At 39.9% G+C, this 18,223-nt stretch overlaps 2 protein-coding genes across 2 annotated transcripts in view; both read right to left on the reverse strand.

Moving 5' to 3' along the window:
• SNRNP27 (small nuclear ribonucleoprotein 27kDa (U4/U6.U5)) overlaps window positions 1-7,712 on the reverse strand; it is a 20,974-nt gene extending 13,262 nt beyond the window's left edge. Inside the window, exons 1-4 of the mRNA XM_012646423.1 lie at window positions 7,632-7,712; window positions 6,179-6,299; window positions 5,358-5,470; window positions 4,579-4,658 (exon numbers count right to left, since the gene is read on the reverse strand). Of these exons, the coding sequence (XP_012501877.1) occupies window positions 4,579-4,658; window positions 5,358-5,470; window positions 6,179-6,299; window positions 7,632-7,665 (348 nt within the window). The 5' untranslated portion in view covers window positions 7,666-7,712. The remainder of the gene's footprint in view (window positions 1-4,578; window positions 4,659-5,357; window positions 5,471-6,178; window positions 6,300-7,631) is intronic.
• Window positions 7,713-15,880: 8,168 nt separating this feature from the next.
• The window catches only part of GMCL1 (germ cell-less, spermatogenesis associated 1), a 56,182-nt gene continuing 53,839 nt past the window's right edge, over window positions 15,881-18,223 (reverse strand). Inside the window, exon 10 of the mRNA XM_012646424.1 lies at window positions 15,881-16,586. Coding sequence (XP_012501878.1) covers window positions 16,458-16,586 — 129 coding nt within the window. The 3' untranslated portion in view covers window positions 15,881-16,457. The remainder of the gene's footprint in view (window positions 16,587-18,223) is intronic.

Here is an 18,223-nt window from a genome sequence, read left to right on the forward strand (position 1 = left end):
AAAAAAAAAAAAGAATCAGAACACAGAACAGCAGACACTAATGTTAGGTTATTATGTGTTACTTCCACTTTGGCCTTTCTGAACGTGGCACCTACCCTCTTTTTCACTAGTTCCTGTATAGGTCTTCTGATCCAGCCAAATCAACTCACCATATCCACTTGCCCCTGTGCTATTCCTCATGCCTGAATTGCCTTCCCTGCCTCTATCCAATCTTTAACTGTCTGTTTCTTATCCATTGTTCAAGGCGCAATTCAAACACTCCAGCTGCCAAGAAGTGCAAAGTACCCTCCATTTTCTATCCTATTATCATGATGTGTATCATGATATAATTTTCCCTGTGAGACTACAAGCCTTTTGAAGCTAGGATATATCTAAGACTCACCTATGTACTCCCACATCCTAGGCCACTGCACTCACGAAGTGTTCAGAAAATGACTCTTAAATGAACATTACCAGCTGATGTCATGACACATCAAAGATCCCCAACTTCCTCCCTCCTCCATAATAATAGGTAAAGTGTAGCCTGCCTATGTAGCATACTTATTAGATATCCACGCTAGGGCAAAAAACAGATTCTGACCCACTGGCCTAAAGGCATGCACAGGTAAGTTAAATATATTTATACTTACTTTTCTATTCTTCTTTTCATCTATTTTGGGGGGATGCCAAGAATAGGAGGGAGGCATGACTTGGAAAGACTGGCCTTGGAACAAAAGTAAATGATGCTAACTTTTTTACTAAGTTCAATTCCTAAAGGCTTACTGATTTTTGGAAACTATTTGCAGAGTTGCATATTATTAGCTTTATTCTCATTTATTTACATGCTGGCATAGAAAATTATCCATTAATAAATATAACCAAACTTTGAACCTTTCTAGAACAATGTTAAAATAGAAGAGAAAAACAGGATGAAGTGGCACGTGCCTGTAGTCCTAGCTACTTGGGAGGCTAAGGCAGGAGGATCTCTTGAGCCCAGCAGTTCGAGTCCAGCCTGGGCAACATAGTGAGATTTTATTTCTTAAAAAAAAGAAAATAGAAGGGAAAATACGACTACACTGGCATATGAAAAGCTCCCACAATAGATCAATGATGAAATATCACAAGATTTACATTACTAAAAAATACAAAAATGCTGAGAGACTTTATAACCGATACTCATGAAGCCAACTGCATACGAACTACATTAACATCCTCGTAAAAGTCATTAAAAAACAACTGACATCATTTGGTCTGATGGTATTCCATAACTTTTATTATATAAGATCTATGAATTCTCACCTAATTTTTCCTTTATAGATAAACATCTTCAGCACTGACTATATTTAAAAGCAAAGGGTGGCACCATCTTTACACCTCTTACCAACTTCAAACATAACATCAGGCGATAGTAAAACCAAAAACAAAGAAAATAATTCCAGTTAGTTCCCTCTCCATTCTTCTAAAAACAATAAAATGATAGTTGCCTTACTTTTGAGATATTTTTATTCTCCCAACATATATACTAATAAAGCATTTCACTTACAAAGTACTCTTTGGAAAAACAAACCAGGATTTGGTGTATTCTAGGAAAAAAAGGCTGATACATAAACTGCACTAAATTCCAAAATGGGGCTCACATAGCGATGCAAAAACATTCTTGATTTTCTTACCTCACAACAGTCATGCCTCAGTACTCCTCTCAAGTTATATACTGTCACTTTAAAATGTGAGCCCTTCACAATTGCATTAATTAGAAACTCATAGCATCTGAGATTACCTCACTCTATTAAACAACTCAATGAAATACAAGATTAGGAGAAGTGGATTATTTTCAACAATTTTTCTCAAAAATCTCCATTTCTATTTGCAAAACTAAATGAAAAGACTTAAAATTCCTGGCCTGGCATGGTGGTTCACATCTGTAATCCTAGCACTCTGGAAGCCAAGGTAAGAGGATCACTTGAACTCAGGAGTTCGAGACCAGCCTGAGCAAGAGGGAGACCCCATCTCTACTAAAAATAGAAAAGTTAGCCTGGCATGGTGGCACACACTTGTAGTCCCAGCTATTTGGGAGGCTGAAGCAGGAGGATGGCTTGAGCCCAGGAGTATGAGGTTGCAGTGAGCTATGATGACGCCACTGCACTCTAGCCAGGGTGACAGAGTAAGACTCTGTCTCAAAAAAAAAAAAAAGACTTAAAATTCTAGAAAAGATATTTAACATATTGTCTTTCCACAGACACTTTGGCTCTGTCCATCCCCCCCTTTCCTCTCCCTATGCCCATCTCTCCATTTCCCCTCTTTCCTCTTTCTCTCCCCTATCTCCCTTTTTCTATTCTCCACCTCCTTTTATGTACAACCCTCCCTCTTTTTCCTCCTTTTTTTTTTTTTTTTTTTTTTGAGACAGGGTCTCCTTCTGTCGCCCAGGCTGGAATACAGTAGCGTGATCACAGCTCATAGCAACCTCAAACTCCTGGGCTCAAGTGATCCTCCTGCCTTAGCCTCCCAAGTAGCTGGGACTACAGGTGTGGGCCACTATACCTGGCTAATTTAAAAGATTTTTGTGTAGAGACAGGGTCTTGCTATGTTGTCCAGGCTGGTCTCAAACTCCTGGCCTTAAGTGATCCTCTTGCCTCAGCCTCCCAAAGTGCTGGGGGGTTATAGGAGTGAGCCATTGCGCCCGGCCCCCACTTCCCTCATCTCTTCAGTATTGTGATGGAGGCTAGACAGCACTCACTTTCCAATCCACCCTGCTATGAGCTTTGAGACGTGTATGTAGCTGTGCAATATCATCTTTATCTGGCAGCTAGATTTTGTTCTTGCAGCTCCCCTCCCTGTAACCCCATTCTGGGTTAACTGCATTACCCAGGCTCCCCAGCCTGACACCTCAGAGGCATCGCTGACTACTCACTTCTACTCCCCCTGCTCCTGAGTGGTTCTCAACTCAGTTCAGGCCTTCATCCTCTTTCACTTGCACAAATCAGCAGTTCTCCCTGCCTCCAATCTAACCCACCTGCCAGATGAACTCCAAGCTGCCCCCAGAGTCATCTTTCTAAAACACACATATAACCGTGTCACTCCATTGCTTAAAAATCATTGTTTCCCACAATGAGATATCACTTATCTCCAGTGAGACTGGCCTTTATCAAAAAGTCCCAAAACAATAAATGTTGGCATGGATGCGGAGAGACAGGAACACTCATACACTGCTGGTGGGACTGCAAACTAGTGCAACCTCTGTGGAAAGCAATATGGAGATATCTTAAAGAGATACAAGTAGAATTACCATTTGATCCAGCAATCCCATTATTGGGCATCTACCCAAAAGAACAAAAAACACTCTATGAAAAAGACACCTGCACCCAAATGTTTATGGCAGCACAATTCACAATTGCAAAGATGTGGAAACAACCCAAGTGTCCATTAGAACATAAGTGGATTAATAAAATGTGGTATATGTATACCATGGAGTACTATTCAGCTTTAAGAAACAATGGTGATACAGCACCTCTTGTATTTTCCTGGATAGAGCTGGAACACATTCTACTAAGTGAAGTATCCCAAGAATGGAAAAACAAGCACCACATGTACTCACCATCAAATTGGTATTAATTTATCAACACGTAAGTGCACATATAAAAATAACATTTATTGGATGTCGGGCAGGGGGAGGGGGAGGGAGGAGGAGGGGACGGGTACACGCATACACAAAGAGTGCGATGAGCGCCATCCGGGGGATGGACACGCTTGAAGCTCAGACTTGGGAGGGAGGAGGACAAGGGCAACATACGTAACCTAAACATCTGTACTCCCATAATATGCTGAAAAAAAAAAATCATTTCCTCTCCTTAATTCCTAAAGAATTGGCTGGGTGTGGTGGATCATGCCTGTAATCCTAGCACTCTGGGAGGCTGAGGCGGGAAGATCAATTGAGGTCAGGAGTTCAAGACCAGCCTGAGGAAGAGTGAGACCCCGTCTCTAGCCAGGTGTGGTGGCATGCGCCTGTGGTCTCACCCACTCGGGAGGCTGAGGCAGAAGGATCAGCTGAGCCTAGGAATTGGAGGTTGCTGTGAGCTAGGCTGACACCACGGCACTCTAGCCTGGGCGACAGAGTGAGACTCTGTCTCAAAAAAAAAAAAAATTCCAAAAGAATCAACTCTAAATTCCTTAGCATGGCTAAGGACATCAAAAGTGCTCTGCGATTTGGCTCCTACCTCTATTTCTAGCCTTAGTCATAGTCAATAGCCTATCGGCACCTTTTTACCAGTCACTGAATTTGAAATTCCCATAATACACTATGCTCTTTCACACCTACCTGGCATATTCATGAGCTCTTCCGTCTACTTGAAATGATCTTCTTCCTCTGATCACATCTACTTGCCCTTTAAGATCTAATTCAAACATCATCCCTGGCAAACACTACCTGAATTCCAATGGCAGTTCATTGCTTCCTCCTCCGTGTTCTCAAAGGCCCTTCAAACAGATAGTTATTGTCTTATAACCAAATAAACTTGTATAAATGGAAAAGAATATGGAAAGATGGGACAGTCATAATGGATTAATTCAAATCAGAATGTGTAACTGGTTGCCTGTTTTACTTACTTTTGTGGAATCAAAGGAAGCAAATCCCATTAACTTCATCATTTCTATTTCTTCCTCTGTTTTGCCCTCTAAGTCTTCCTCTGCAAAAATAAATGATAATTTTTTGAACTCTCCTATCATTTGATATTATATATAAATAAAAGGAAAGGTGGCAACAGATTAATATCATTTCACCTCCTCACCAGCAGAGAACACACAAAAAAATTAGCTAAGCGGTGCTCAATAGCATGTGCATATAGTCCCAGCTACTCAGGAGGCTGAGGCTGAGGCAAGAGGATTGCTTGAGCCCAAGAGTTTGCGACTGGCCTGGGCAAAATAACGAGACCCCTATCTCTAAAAAAATAAAGAATAAGAAAGTAAAATAAAATAAAGAAAAAAAAACAATTATCTAAAGCCAAGTCTAATGAAAAAAATTCCTCTTAAATTTGAACAAAATGTAACCTACAGTGCAAGAAAAATAATGTGCTCTCCTTGGAGCTTTTAGACAGGAATACCTTTAACATCAGACGTGACATTATCTACCTAATTCTGAAGGTACTTCCAAAACAGAATATTCTCATGTTTTTAACTACTCTTCCTAGATTATACCAGGAGCACCACAGATAACCAGCAACTCACTAAGGTATCACTAAAACACAATCTCAAAACCATATACAATGAACACTATAAAAAGCTTAATATTCAAATGTTCAAAAATTAAACTTTGATAATTTTATTATGAGTGAAGTTATCTAAACAAGGCTGTGCTTTTCCTACAGTTATTTATCTAATAACATTACCAGTAATCTGACGTTCTTTACTCTTGGTTTCTTTTGTTTCTTTCTTTTCCTCATCTCTTCTTTCTTTCAGTCGAGAAGGGGAAGGAGATGTGGATCTATGTCGTCTTGGAGATCTAATATTTATAAGTAAAGATGTTAGAAACAGACATACGGGGGGACTTTGTACCGATCAGCACAGATATGCATGAGTTCCTGAAAGGTGAAGGCTGAATAAAAGCCAGGCTCCAGAGAACCAGGAGTCCATTCCCCACGGCAGAGCAAGGTAGAAGGTTCTGCCAAGGCCCTGATTGTTAACAAAAAAATTTAAAAATACAGTTTACTGCTTAATCACTGCTTACTCATCAGCTGCATGCATACAGCTAGGGCTCAAAAGTTTTAATATCAAATTTAAAAGTTTCTAACAATTACACACACACAAAAGCTGAGTTAAACAGTAATTGATGCTTATTAAGAATCAGAGTCCATTTCTAAGCTTTCTCCAAGATCATCCATTCTTAATTACATACTTGAATAAATCGTTATCACCAAAAAATTAATTAAAAACAAAAAAAATACAAAATACTTATTTCTGACTCTTGTCAAGCACTATGCTAAGTGGTTTCCCTGCATTATTTCTCAATTACTCCTCAAAACAACTCTATGATGTAGAGTGCTATTAACCCCATTTAAACAAGATAAATCTAGCTTTAGATTAATGTGGGATTAAGTGTCCTCCATTTCATGAAACTGTAAATCTTTATAGCGATCAAAACAAAGTAAAGGGCAGTGACCAGTTTCTTCAGGACTTGTGGTAAAGCTTCTGGCTTATTTTCTGCACTTACCTGGAGCGTCTTCGGTGTGGGGATCGTGAGCGGCTCCTTCTCCTCTCTCTCTCCCGGGAGCGGGACCTCTCGCGGCGCCTGCGATCTCTCTCCCGGGATGTGGAGCGGGACCGCCTACGTTCTAATACAAACACACAAAAATAGCAGAGCCGAAATTACCGCAAAATATCTATAGCTGCGCTGTCCAACAGAAATATAATACAAGTCATTTGTAGTAGTCATATTAAAAAGGTAAACAAAACAAGTGGGATTAATTTTAATGATGTATGGTTTTGACCCAATATATCCAAACTATCATCATTTTGACATGCAAGCAATATAAAAAGTTATTAATAAGATATTTTACGGTTTTTCGTGGGAAATCTGGTGTGTATTCTACATTTACAATACTTCTCAGTTCATATTAGCCACATTTAAAGTATTAAATAACCACAAGTGGCTCGAGGCCTTAGTTAACTTTTAAGAAAATTGTATCTCGACTAGTTGAAGGTGACAAAAACTAACCAGGGGTTAAACTGAGGGTCTAAATTAGATCTCCTGATGGAAGTCCAAGGTTATTTACGTCGCACTGCCTCATTTACGGGGCTGAGGAGGGCAGGACATCCCGAGATGAGCTCCCTGGACTCAAAATTCTTAGTATCAATTTCTCTGTTTATGAGCTAGACAGGAAACTAACATTTATCTAACATCTAAAGCCAGACAGAATCACATACTGAATGTCATGGAATCTGACATTAATTTTCACATCAGTTTTTGTTATTGTTGTTTTGAGACAGAGTCTCCTCTGTCGCCCAGGCCGGAGTGCAGTGGCTTCATCACAGCTCACTGCAGTCTCGAACTTCTGGCCTCAAGCAATACTCCCTCTTCAGCCTCCACAGTAGCTGGGACTACAGGCGCACACTACACCCAGCTAATTTTTAAAATTTTTTTTGTAGAGACGCGGTATGGCTATATTTCCTAGGCTGATCTTTAATGGGCTCAAGCTATCCTGCCTTGGCCTCCCAGAGTGCTGGGATTACAGGCGTGAGCCACCACTCCTGGTCTCATATCAGTTTTTAAAAGTAGGTAATATTAATATTATCCCAATGACTAAATACAGGAACTAAATTCAGAAAGGCTGGGTGACTTGCCCACAGTCACACAGAAATCCAGTGAAAGAACTGTGGTCTCTCATTCTAAGCCCACCAGCCACAGTATAACACAAGTTATTGTTTGAAGCTGACAAAGAGTCGGTGAAACCTCAGTTCAGCGGGGAAAACAAAAAACAAAAAACTGCCGTCAAACCCGAGGGTTCGGAGAGAAGAGCGTGGGGCCCAGGTCTTCACTCCCCCACCGTCCCTCACTCTCCTCGGGAGAAAAGAGCCCGCCTCCCCGCTTCCCTGCTACCGATTAAAAAAAAAAGGGACGCGACTCTGACCGAGGCCCAGGCCCCCCGAATTGCTTCTGAACTCACCCCTCCGTGGGGAGCGGCTGCGACTGCGACCCATCTAGAGTCCCGCTCCTCCTTACCCCACCCCGGAAACGACTGTGCAACAACTTCCGGGAGGCCCGGGAACGGAGCTTTTACTGCCGACTGGAAAATGTCTAAAAGAGTTGCAAGGGTTCCGGTCCTTAAGGGAGGCTGCACTGAGCCGACCCGAGATCATGCGGCCCCGTCCCGGATGCCACCTCTGAGCTCCTAGAGTCCCGTAGGCGCCGAGGTAGGAGAAAAGTTGTCATTTCTGTTCCTCCAGCCCCGCTTTTGCAGCGGCTTCACCATCTTCCTGTCCACGGTGAGCATTAAAATATGCGATTTGATGTTATTATAGAAATGTCTGGAAAATTTAGCCGTATACCCACCCAACACCCTAATACAGCGTTCATTTTCTTCCCTGTTTTTCTTTCCATTCCTTGTCCACATGTATAAATACTTTGCATCAAACCAATTCTAAACATATTATTCACAAACATCTTACATTTTTGGATTTTTCACATAACATTCTCTCATAATGAGTGAATATACCAATATTCACCGTCCCGTCTGCTTTGTATGTTCTCAGATGCCAGCATTGAGAAGGCATCTGAAACCTCCTGTGGACACTTTGAAGGAAAAGTAAAGGCCCCATATTTCATCCTACCCCTACAAAGTACCTCCCAGATGCTGCCTCCACCCTCAAAATAAAAGCCTTTAGAGTGTTCAAAACTACAAAAACAATGGGAAAGGCTGTCTTGCTGCCACAAAGCTGAACTGTCTGTGGTAGAACAAAATACACTTACCAGGAAAGATTTGAACATGTTTCTAATTGAAACAACTCTTTTCAGCCAAAGATCTGGGAAGGAACTAGATTAGGTTGGCGACACCCTGTCCACCAGCCACAAATTTTTAAGTTAGATTTATACATTTTGATGTGGCCTCTTTTAATACCTGTCCTAACCCAACTTCCTGGAAAGAACCAGCCATGATATCTAGGATTTCCACCACCAGGCCTGACCCTCAGACTTCTTTGAAATTTCCCTGGGAGAATTCGCACTAAGGTATGGAACAAGGAGGTTCAAGTGGGGTGCAGGCTCCAGGGAGGAAGATTTAGGGACATCACTGGAGAACCACACCAGTAATGGTTGAAGAAATTGTCGATAGGGAAGACAGAGGAATTATGGGAAGCCTAGCTATATACTAGAGGGATAAGAGTGGAAGAACATAGTGGCCTCAAATAGTGGCTGAAAACACTTATTCTTTCTTTCTTGGCCAGGGATGGAGTCTTATCTGATGAAAACACTTTTGGAGAAACCCCTCCAGGACTTCAAAAAATGGTTAGAAGGTATGCTGGAGATCAGTTGAATATACAAACATTTTTTGTATGCCTGCTATGTGTGGACACTATACCCCTTTGTCACTAGGATGAAAAGATGAATAAGACATGATTCCTGCCTCAAGGAGCTTACAGTTAAGTTGTGCAAGAAGAAAGATGAGAACACACTTTCCCTAGAATGTGGTAAGATATGGGCAGTGTGCTATGGAAACATGAAAGAAGGTATTCAGTCTAATTTGGTATTCCAAGAAGGTTTCCTGGAATAATAATAATAGCAGCTAATATATAACTCTGCTAACTATATGCCAGGCACTGTTATAACATAAAAACAATGTTTATATACACATATGTACATATATATGTGCGTGTGTGTGTAATTGAACCCTGCAACTCAAAGGATAAGTTGTCCGGGTAAAGGGCAGGAGTAGCAATAGCCAAGGCACAGAGGTATGTCACACTATGGCATATGCAAGCCCTAGAAGAGGTTTGATTTTTTTTTTCTTTTCGTTTTTATCCACATTTTCTAAATGAGGTTTGATATTATCTTCACACTGAGTTCACCATGGTGGACCATACTAAGTACCTGGAACTTTATACTCAAGGTGAGGAGAGGCCACTGGAGCATTTTAGGCTGCGTTTCTGTTATGACCAGATTTGTGTTTTAGATGGTTCATTCTGGCTGCCAGATCTAAAGACTTGAGCCAGAAAGAACAGATGGAGGGAATGAGGGAGTGAGGGCTTGCATGAAGGCAATGATGGAAAAGAAAGAGAAAAGAGAACCAAATCAGGAGACATTTGAGGAGTAGCATGGCAGGTCTTGATGGCTGGTTGGATCCAGGTGGTGGGAAGAGGGAGAAGAAATGACTCCCAAGCAGGGCTGGCTTCACTGGCATGTGACCTGTGCAGTCACACAGGGTCCTGCACTTAGAAGGGCCCCATGGTTGGCTTAATACTCAGCTGTTGCCACTCTTGAAATTATTACTAATTTTTGAACAGGAGACCCTGCATTTTCACTTTGCACTGGGTCTGGCAAAAAGTATGTATCTCTTAGTGATGCTGACTAAAGTGAGAAAGTGACAGTTTGTCAGTTCACTACACAACTGAAACATGATGGTGAGTCCATGTGAGACACACGTGGAAAAGGCAGTGAAAGGTGATCTCTTTTGTATGTGAGGGCCCCAGTACCCCTAGGTCCTCCCTCATCCATTAAGTGGAACTCTTTTTGTATATGTTTGCTCTGGGAGAACCTAGTTACACTTCTGCTTGTGGTAGAGAGGGAGAAGGTACCTAATGACATCCAAATATTTATTTTTGGCAGGCATTTGACCACCTGCAGACTGAGTGATAATTATGGAAGAGATCAGGGCTAAAGATAGAGATGGGGGAGTTATGAATGACAGGATTCCATGAAATTGTCCTAAAGAGAAAGGAGTGGTGAGCCAAGGATGGCTTTCAGGGGAAATGTGGACTTACACAGAAGAGGAAAGGCCCACAGAGGAAGCCAAGAAGCAACTGTCAGTTATAAAAACAGGAGTACAAAATAGTGTTTCAGAATTCAGAGGAGAGGAATTTCAAGAAGGAATAACAGTGGTCAGTGTTGCAGGCTGAATAATGGCCACCCAAAGATGTCCTTATATCTGGAACCTGTGACTATTACCTTATATGGGAAAGTTTCTGCATATGTGATTATGTTAAGGATATTGAGATAGGGAGGTTATCCTGATTTATCCAAGTGGACTCTAAATGGCATCACAAATATCCCTATAAGAGAGAGGCAGAGGGATATTTGATACGCACGTTAGAGGAGGAGGCAATGTGACCACGGAGGCAGAGATTGGAGTGGTGTGCCCATAAGCCAAGGAATGCCCACAGCCACCAGAAGCTGGAAGAGGCAAAGAATAGATTCTTCTCTGGAAACTCCGGAGGGAGCACAGCCCTGTGGACACCTTGGCTTTGGCCTTGGTTATGGACTCCTGGCCTCCAGAATGATGACAGAATACATTTCTGTTGTTTTAAGCCACCAGATCTGTGGTAATTTGTTGCAGTGGGCTCAGGAAGCTAATACCATCAGCTATGTCAAATGCAGTAGAAAATCCTTTAAAATAAGAACTGCAAAGTGTCCACTGAATTTAGCAATATAGAAGCCATTGGTGAACTTGCGGAAAATTGTTAGAGTGGAGAGTAGGCTAAGGCAAATAACAAAGAATTGCATTTATCTTTCCTATTCCCTAAATCCATACGAGGGAAATGAAGGAAGATGCCATCAGTAGACCAGAAACTGAGGAATTTTCCAATTAGAAAAACCATATGTAAGACAATGGCAATTCAACACAGCTAAATAAGATGCCTGAAAAGGTGAACATATCTGTTTTTCTAGCAGACAAAAAGAGACCTCTAGGCCCAGCAGGGGTGAGCAGCAGCCAGACCAGCCACAGACAGCAGGCAGTGGGGCTGAAGGGTAGTAGCAGGCACAGTGCTCTGCACTGAGTGGAGCTGACGGGACAGGTCTCAGCACACATGGACACTGGGATTGGAGGGAGAAACAGCTGACAGCAAGGCAGTAACCCTCCAGATTAATTTCTCTATTTCTCCAACTGGGTAGGTCACGCACTTGCCAGCTAGGCACCCTGAAGGGAAGCTTGGCTCTCCAAGTCTTAGTCCATTTGGGCTACTGTAACAAAATACCATACACTGGGTGGCTTATAAATAACAGAAATTTATTTCTCACAGTTCTGGAGGCTGATGAAGTTGCAGCAGATTCGGTGTGTGGTGAGGGCCTATTCTTCACAGAAGGTGCTTTCTCTCTGTGCCCACACATGGGGAAAGGAGCTAGCTAGCTCTTTGGGGCTCCTTTGGTAAGGGCACTAATGCCATTCATGAGGGCTCCACCTCCTAACACCATCACACTGGGCATTAGGTTTCAACATATCAATTTTGGGAGACTCAGACATTCAGTATATAGCACTGTGCATCCCAGTAAATTCACCTTAGCTTGGTTTGGACTGCTAGGGAAGGACAGGACAACTTTCACAGTTCCTGAGGAAACCGCCCCCCCCCATTAGCCTAGAAGTTCATTTCTTAATTTTAACTTATTTTGAAATAATTATAGATTAACAGGAAATTGCAAAGATAGTAGAGAGGTCCTGTGTACCTTTCATCCAATTTTCCCCAGTGATTACATCTTGTGAAACTATAGTACATCTAGGTACATCTATAGCACAACTAGGATGTTGACATTGGTACAATGTGTATGTATAGTTGTATGTCATTTTATCACGTGTAGGTTCACATAACCACCACAATCTAGATGCACAACTATTTCATCACACAAAGATCTCCCTCATGCCACTTCTTTATAGTCACATTCATGCACCTCTCCTCCACCACCCCAAACCCTTGGCAACCACTAACCTTTTCTCTACCTCTGTAATTTTTCCACTTTGAGAATACTATATAAACGGGATCATGTGGTATGTGACCTTTTCAAGTTGACTTTTTTTTCCCACTCATCATAATGCCCTGGAGATCATCCAAGTTGTATCAATAGTCTTCCTTTTTATTGCTGAGTAGTATTCCATAATATGGATGTACAAGTTTAACCCATTCACCTACTATAAGACATTTTGCTTGTTTATGATTTTTGGCTATTTCAAATAAAGCTGCTGTGAATATGTGTGTGCAAGTTTTTGTATGGGCATGTGTTCATTTGGGATAAACACCCAGCAGTGTGATTGCTAGGTTGGTATGGTGAGTATATAGTTTTTAAAAGAAACTGCCAAACTGTTATTCAGAATTGCTATGCCATTTTACATGCATGGCAATGTATGAGAGATCCAGTTTCTACACATCTTCACTAGCTTTTGGTGTTGTCACTATTTTTTAAATATTCTAACAGGTATATTGTGATATCTTATCATGGTCTTAATTTGCAGATCCCTAATGACTAGCTGAATATCTTTTTTTTTGAGACAGTGTCTCACTCTGTCACCCCAGCTAGAATGTAGTGGCATCAGTGACAGGAGGAACATTTGAGACCAGGAGTTCAAGACCAGCCTGGGCAACATAGTGAGGCCCCCATCTGTACAAAAAATAAAAAATTAGCTGGGCATGATGGCATGCACCTGTGGTCCCAGCTACATGGAAGGCTAAGGCAGGAGGATGGCTTGAGCCCAGGAGGCTGCATTGAGCTTTGATCATGTCACTGCACCCCACCCTGGGCGACAGAGTGAGACCCTGTCTCTAAACAAAAAAAACAAAAAAACACAGATGTTCATTTGAAGCCACGAGATTGCATGAAATCTCCTGGTACAGGCTCAGGAGAAAAAAGGGCCTCTAGATAGCCAGAGGAAGAAACCAAAAGGAGACTAAGGAGTGGCCAGAGAAATAGAAACCAAGTGAGTGTGACGTCAGAAAAGTTTAAGAGAAGGCTGCTTTTTAAGGAGAACAAAGTAATCAATTTTAAATGTTTAAAGGAATGAAAAGACACATCTAACCTACAGGATTTAGCAACAAGGTCTTTGTTGACCCAGGAAATTTTATTTTGACCCAGGAAGTTGAATTTTGTTTTACCTTTGTTAGTCCTATTTCATATAAAATTATCAGCCTTTACAAAAGTATTCTACTGTACTTTACATGTGAATGCATGTTGTTGACTCAGTAACTCCCCCTTAATTAGATGTGGTCTGACCACTAGTTAACAACGATTGATGCTGGTTGAGACTTTTTGCTCTTTTCACCCCTATACCTTGGACTTTGGGGAAGAATTAAAAACTCTCTGGTTGGGGAGAGAATTGTACCATGCCTTTTTTTCTTTTTAATTCAGTCATGTGATTGGGTCCGTATTACTTGATCATTTCAGGTAATTGACAAGTCATCTCTGCTTACCATTTGTACCCCTTGCTCTATTATTTTTTCTGTTCTTTAAACTGGTTTATCTTTAAGGAAATATAACTTTAAACACAGTTTCACCATTACCAGTCCAATATTCTAAACCAACTGTGTCGGACAGAACTGACTGCAATGATGGAAATATTCTATATCTGCACTGTCCGATATGGTAGCCACCAGCTACATGTGGCTTTTGAGCACTTACAGTGTGGCTGGTGTGACTGAAGGAGTAAATTTTTAATTTTTAAAAATTTTAATTAACTTCAATGGCCATAGTGACCTCTGGCAATCTTTTTTTTGCATTTCATGTTGAAAATTGTTCACATATGATGGTAATCCTATTGAAAGGCTTAAAATGAGATAAAATGTTAGCTGCTAAACATTTGGTTAAAAAAAGCCAGTGACTACCACTGTTCCTCACATAGTTTTGCCTATCTTGCTAAGTTTCAAGCCCAAACCCTAAAAAAAAAAAAAAAAAAAAGTACATTCAGATCCCTCTTTAATAATTTAGTGTGAAATCCTAGAACACATTCTCTTAGGGACCTCTACTGATAGACAAGCAAAAATAAAGACCAATAGAGGCTATAAAGCAAAAGCTGACAAACAAAAGCTTTCATATACAGTTTTTATGATACTTCAGCTGACACTATTAACACTTTATTGAAAATATTCCATTGAAAAGAACTATGCATACACATAAAAGTATTTGGTAAGACAAAAACACAGTTTTACTATCAATGAGAAGTACTAGCTGACAATTATCAATTTCTCAAATAAGAACATAATCTATTTGTGACTGAAGAAATAATTATCTTGCTGATGGATGACATAAGCAACTTGGCCAGGACAGAACCAATGAACAGGAAACCATATATAATTCCAATTTGGCCAGTTAATTTATATAAGTGAAACAGTTAGTTTTACTCATTAACATACTCAAACATTAGTTATATTTACTTTCAAGATTTAAAAAAATTTATTCAAATAATTCCAGTTTGTTATTTATATATATTTTAATAAAGGGTAAAGACCTCTTACACTGTAATAAGATACAAAGAAAACAACAGCATCTCATGAAAGAGATATTATAGACAAATATAAAAATAAGAAATGTAGCCTCTTGATACAGCCAAATCATTGTATTAGAAACATTTAAATTACAGCTCTAGGGGTTGAAGGGGAGGCATTTAAAAGGTTCCTTTAAGTTAGTTAAATCAAGTGGATGAATTCTGAAAGGACAAAAGCAATTTATGAGCCTATGGACATATTACTGGGAAAGAAAAACTATCAATAAATTCCTAAAGTTAAAAGTAGTTGGGAAAAATATCTAACTAGAAAGAAAAAAAATTCTGGTTTCAATTAAGGGGGTTTTTGGGTCCATTTTATATAAGAGCTTATTTACTCTTTTTCCAAATGAGCATTTGTTATTTTCACAGATACATAAAAATGATTCCCATTTTAAAAAACATACTAAAAATATACATTAACCACAGAAGTACTTTGGAAGAAAATGAACATGGCTATTTTCAAATTAGCAATAAACTCAAGAAGCCAACATACATAAATCATGACAAGTATGCATCTCATTTGACAAAAATAACTGCCATTTTTACATTAATGCTTTATTATCAGCTTCTATATTAGATCCTCCAACCTTATTTACATGTACTATGAAATTTCTATTAATATGTATAACTTAAAGGCACTCACTCAATTCAGAGGTTATAAAGTCCTGAGCTTAAGTAGGAAACAGAATTCCCAACTAAAATGTGAACATAAATAATTTTAGACATCAGAGAATATTAAAATGTTTAAAAGTGTAATATCTGGTACATAAATAATTCATAACCCAACAATAAAAGTGTACAGAAAGAATTATCAAAGAAAAGACCAAGGAAGGTAAGAATTATGCTCAGAATCAAACTGATTTTTCCCTCATTCAAGTTCATTTGTAGGTCTGAAGCTGATTTTTGTTGTTAAAATTCCCAGAAAAGCTAAATTAAAAGAAAATATGAAAATCCTTAAGTTTAAAAAAAGTTCCTCAGCTTAGTCTCCAAAACCATGAAAAACATATTTAATGATTAAAAACAAGAATATACTGGAAATATATTAGACTAAAAGAAGGAATCATAATGAGGTGAAAAAATTAAAGGATAGCTTTAAGTGCACCAACTGAAAGAGCATTTACAATTGGCCAAATTATTTCTTTAGCATTCTTTTAGCCAAATAAATTTACAGATGGATGACTAAGGTTCACTAACACAAGGCAGGAACAAAGTTTAAGCTAAAAATTCAGTCTGTATTTTCTTGCACAGAAACGTGAGATTTACCTACAGCAATTTTCTACTGATGCTGAATTAAAAGCATGGATTGACATCTTTATAACAGAAATGGTTTGACCGATATTTTCTTGGCTTTAAAATGTTTTTTCCACATACGCACAGAAATGTAATAAGGATAAGAATAATCTTCTGTATTGTCTGTACAGTTCATAAGGCCTTTGTCATTGTTAGTCACCTTAGATGTGAATATCAGCAGGGCCATTAAATTAAAGCTGGCCTAAAAAGTTTTCAAAGTGCTACTGTTTCCAACTGATGAGATCCTCAGTTTTCTGGATTTTCTGGGTGACGATTATTTTCAGTTCTTTTTTCTGGCGATATATACAAGAAGTTACAGCAGATATATAAAGGGAAGACCAGAAGCCTGCTGTCCAAGTTCATCACCACTTGTTCCTATAAGACAGATTTGTAGGTTTAATGACAACTAGATAGCAAGATTTAAAAAATAAAAATAAAAACCCAAGCTGTTGAATTGAGTTAACCAAAGGAGATAGTATGCGGGTTAAGAGCTTGAGTCTGGCAGGCACGGTGGCTCACGCCTGTAATCCTAGCACTCTGGGAGGCCGAGGCGGGAGGACCGTTCTGAGCTCAGGAGTTCGAGACCATCCTGAGCAAGAGCGAGACCCCGTCTCTACTAAAAATAGAAAGAAATTGGCCAAACAACTAAAAATAGAAAAAAAAAAATTAGCCGGGCATGGTGGTGCGTGCCTGTAGTCTCAGCTACCTGGGAGGCTGAGGCAGGAGGATCGCTTGAGCCCAGGAGTCTGAGGTTGCTGTGAGCTAGGCTGCCTCCACGGCACTTGCCCCAGGCAAGAGAGTGAGACTCTGTCTCAAAAAAAAAAAAGAAAAAAAAGGAGCTTGAGTCTGAGATCCACAATTCAAATCTTCAAACTCCCACCCACTAGTTAACTGCTGCTTTCTCATTGTGTAAAATGAGGACAACAAGAGTACCCACTTCACAGAATTACACTGAGGATGAAATAAGAACGCACAGAGGGTTTAGCAAATCCAGATATATATTAAGTACTCAGTAGTGGTAGGTATTTTCATTATTGCAAAAATTTCTGTCAAGTACCTGAATATTTTATGAATAGATACAGTGTTCAGAAATAAACTTCTCAATTGGCTTCAATTTCTTTTTAAAATTTTTTATTTATAATTTTTTTTTTTTTTTAGAGACATGGTCTCATTATATGTCGCCCAGGCTGAGCACAGGGATTCTTCCGCCTCAGCCTCCTGAGCAGCTGGGACTATAGATACACACCAATGTGCCCATCTACTTGGCTTCAATTTCTGATGGCCCTTAGGTATGGCAAATCATTGGGATGAAGGTAGAGAGTCACTATTCCCACCAGCAAGCAGGGTTCCTACTCCTAAGATTCCCCACTGTCCTATGACAAACATGTCATCTGTCTCGTGGAACATAAAATACATTATCATGAAAAGCAATTTCAGGTTCAGTTACATCAACACACATAAGAATGCCCCAAACTCCCAGAGAGTCAGGAGTTGATTCTACACCTGAAAGCCACAAGTGCAACATCACTGGTGCTACAGGTGAGTTTTTGGAACCTCATATATCCTTTACCAGCACTATTTGGTGAACAGAATAAATCCTCAGAGTAAAAGAAGCAACACTAAAATCAGAATTCTTATTTTTTAAATACTTGGAATACACTCTCTGCAATAGTATGTATTAGTTTCACTTTATTTTATACATTTTGTAGAATATACTATTAAACATTGTTTAAATCTAGAGTTTTAACTTTTTACTGAGGTATGTGTTCCTGCAATGAAGGACTAAAACTAGAATATTTGAGTGCCTGAAGTAGGCTGACTGGACACAGCTTCTGTGTTGAGGGAGTAGCAAGGTAAAGAAGAAGAAGGTACACACTCCACAACCGCAAAGAGGCAAAGTGGTATTTTTAAAAAGACATCAGAGGCCGGGCGCAGTGGCTCATGCCTATAATCCTAGCACTCTGGGAGGCCAAGGCGGGCGGATTGTTTGAGCTCAGGAGTTTGAGACCAGC

This window comes from Propithecus coquereli, unplaced genomic scaffold (genome assembly GCF_000956105.1).
Source record: "Propithecus coquereli isolate 6110/MARCELLA unplaced genomic scaffold, Pcoq_1.0 Scaffold243, whole genome shotgun sequence".
Classification (NCBI taxonomy): Eukaryota; Metazoa; Chordata; class Mammalia; order Primates; family Indriidae; genus Propithecus; species Propithecus coquereli.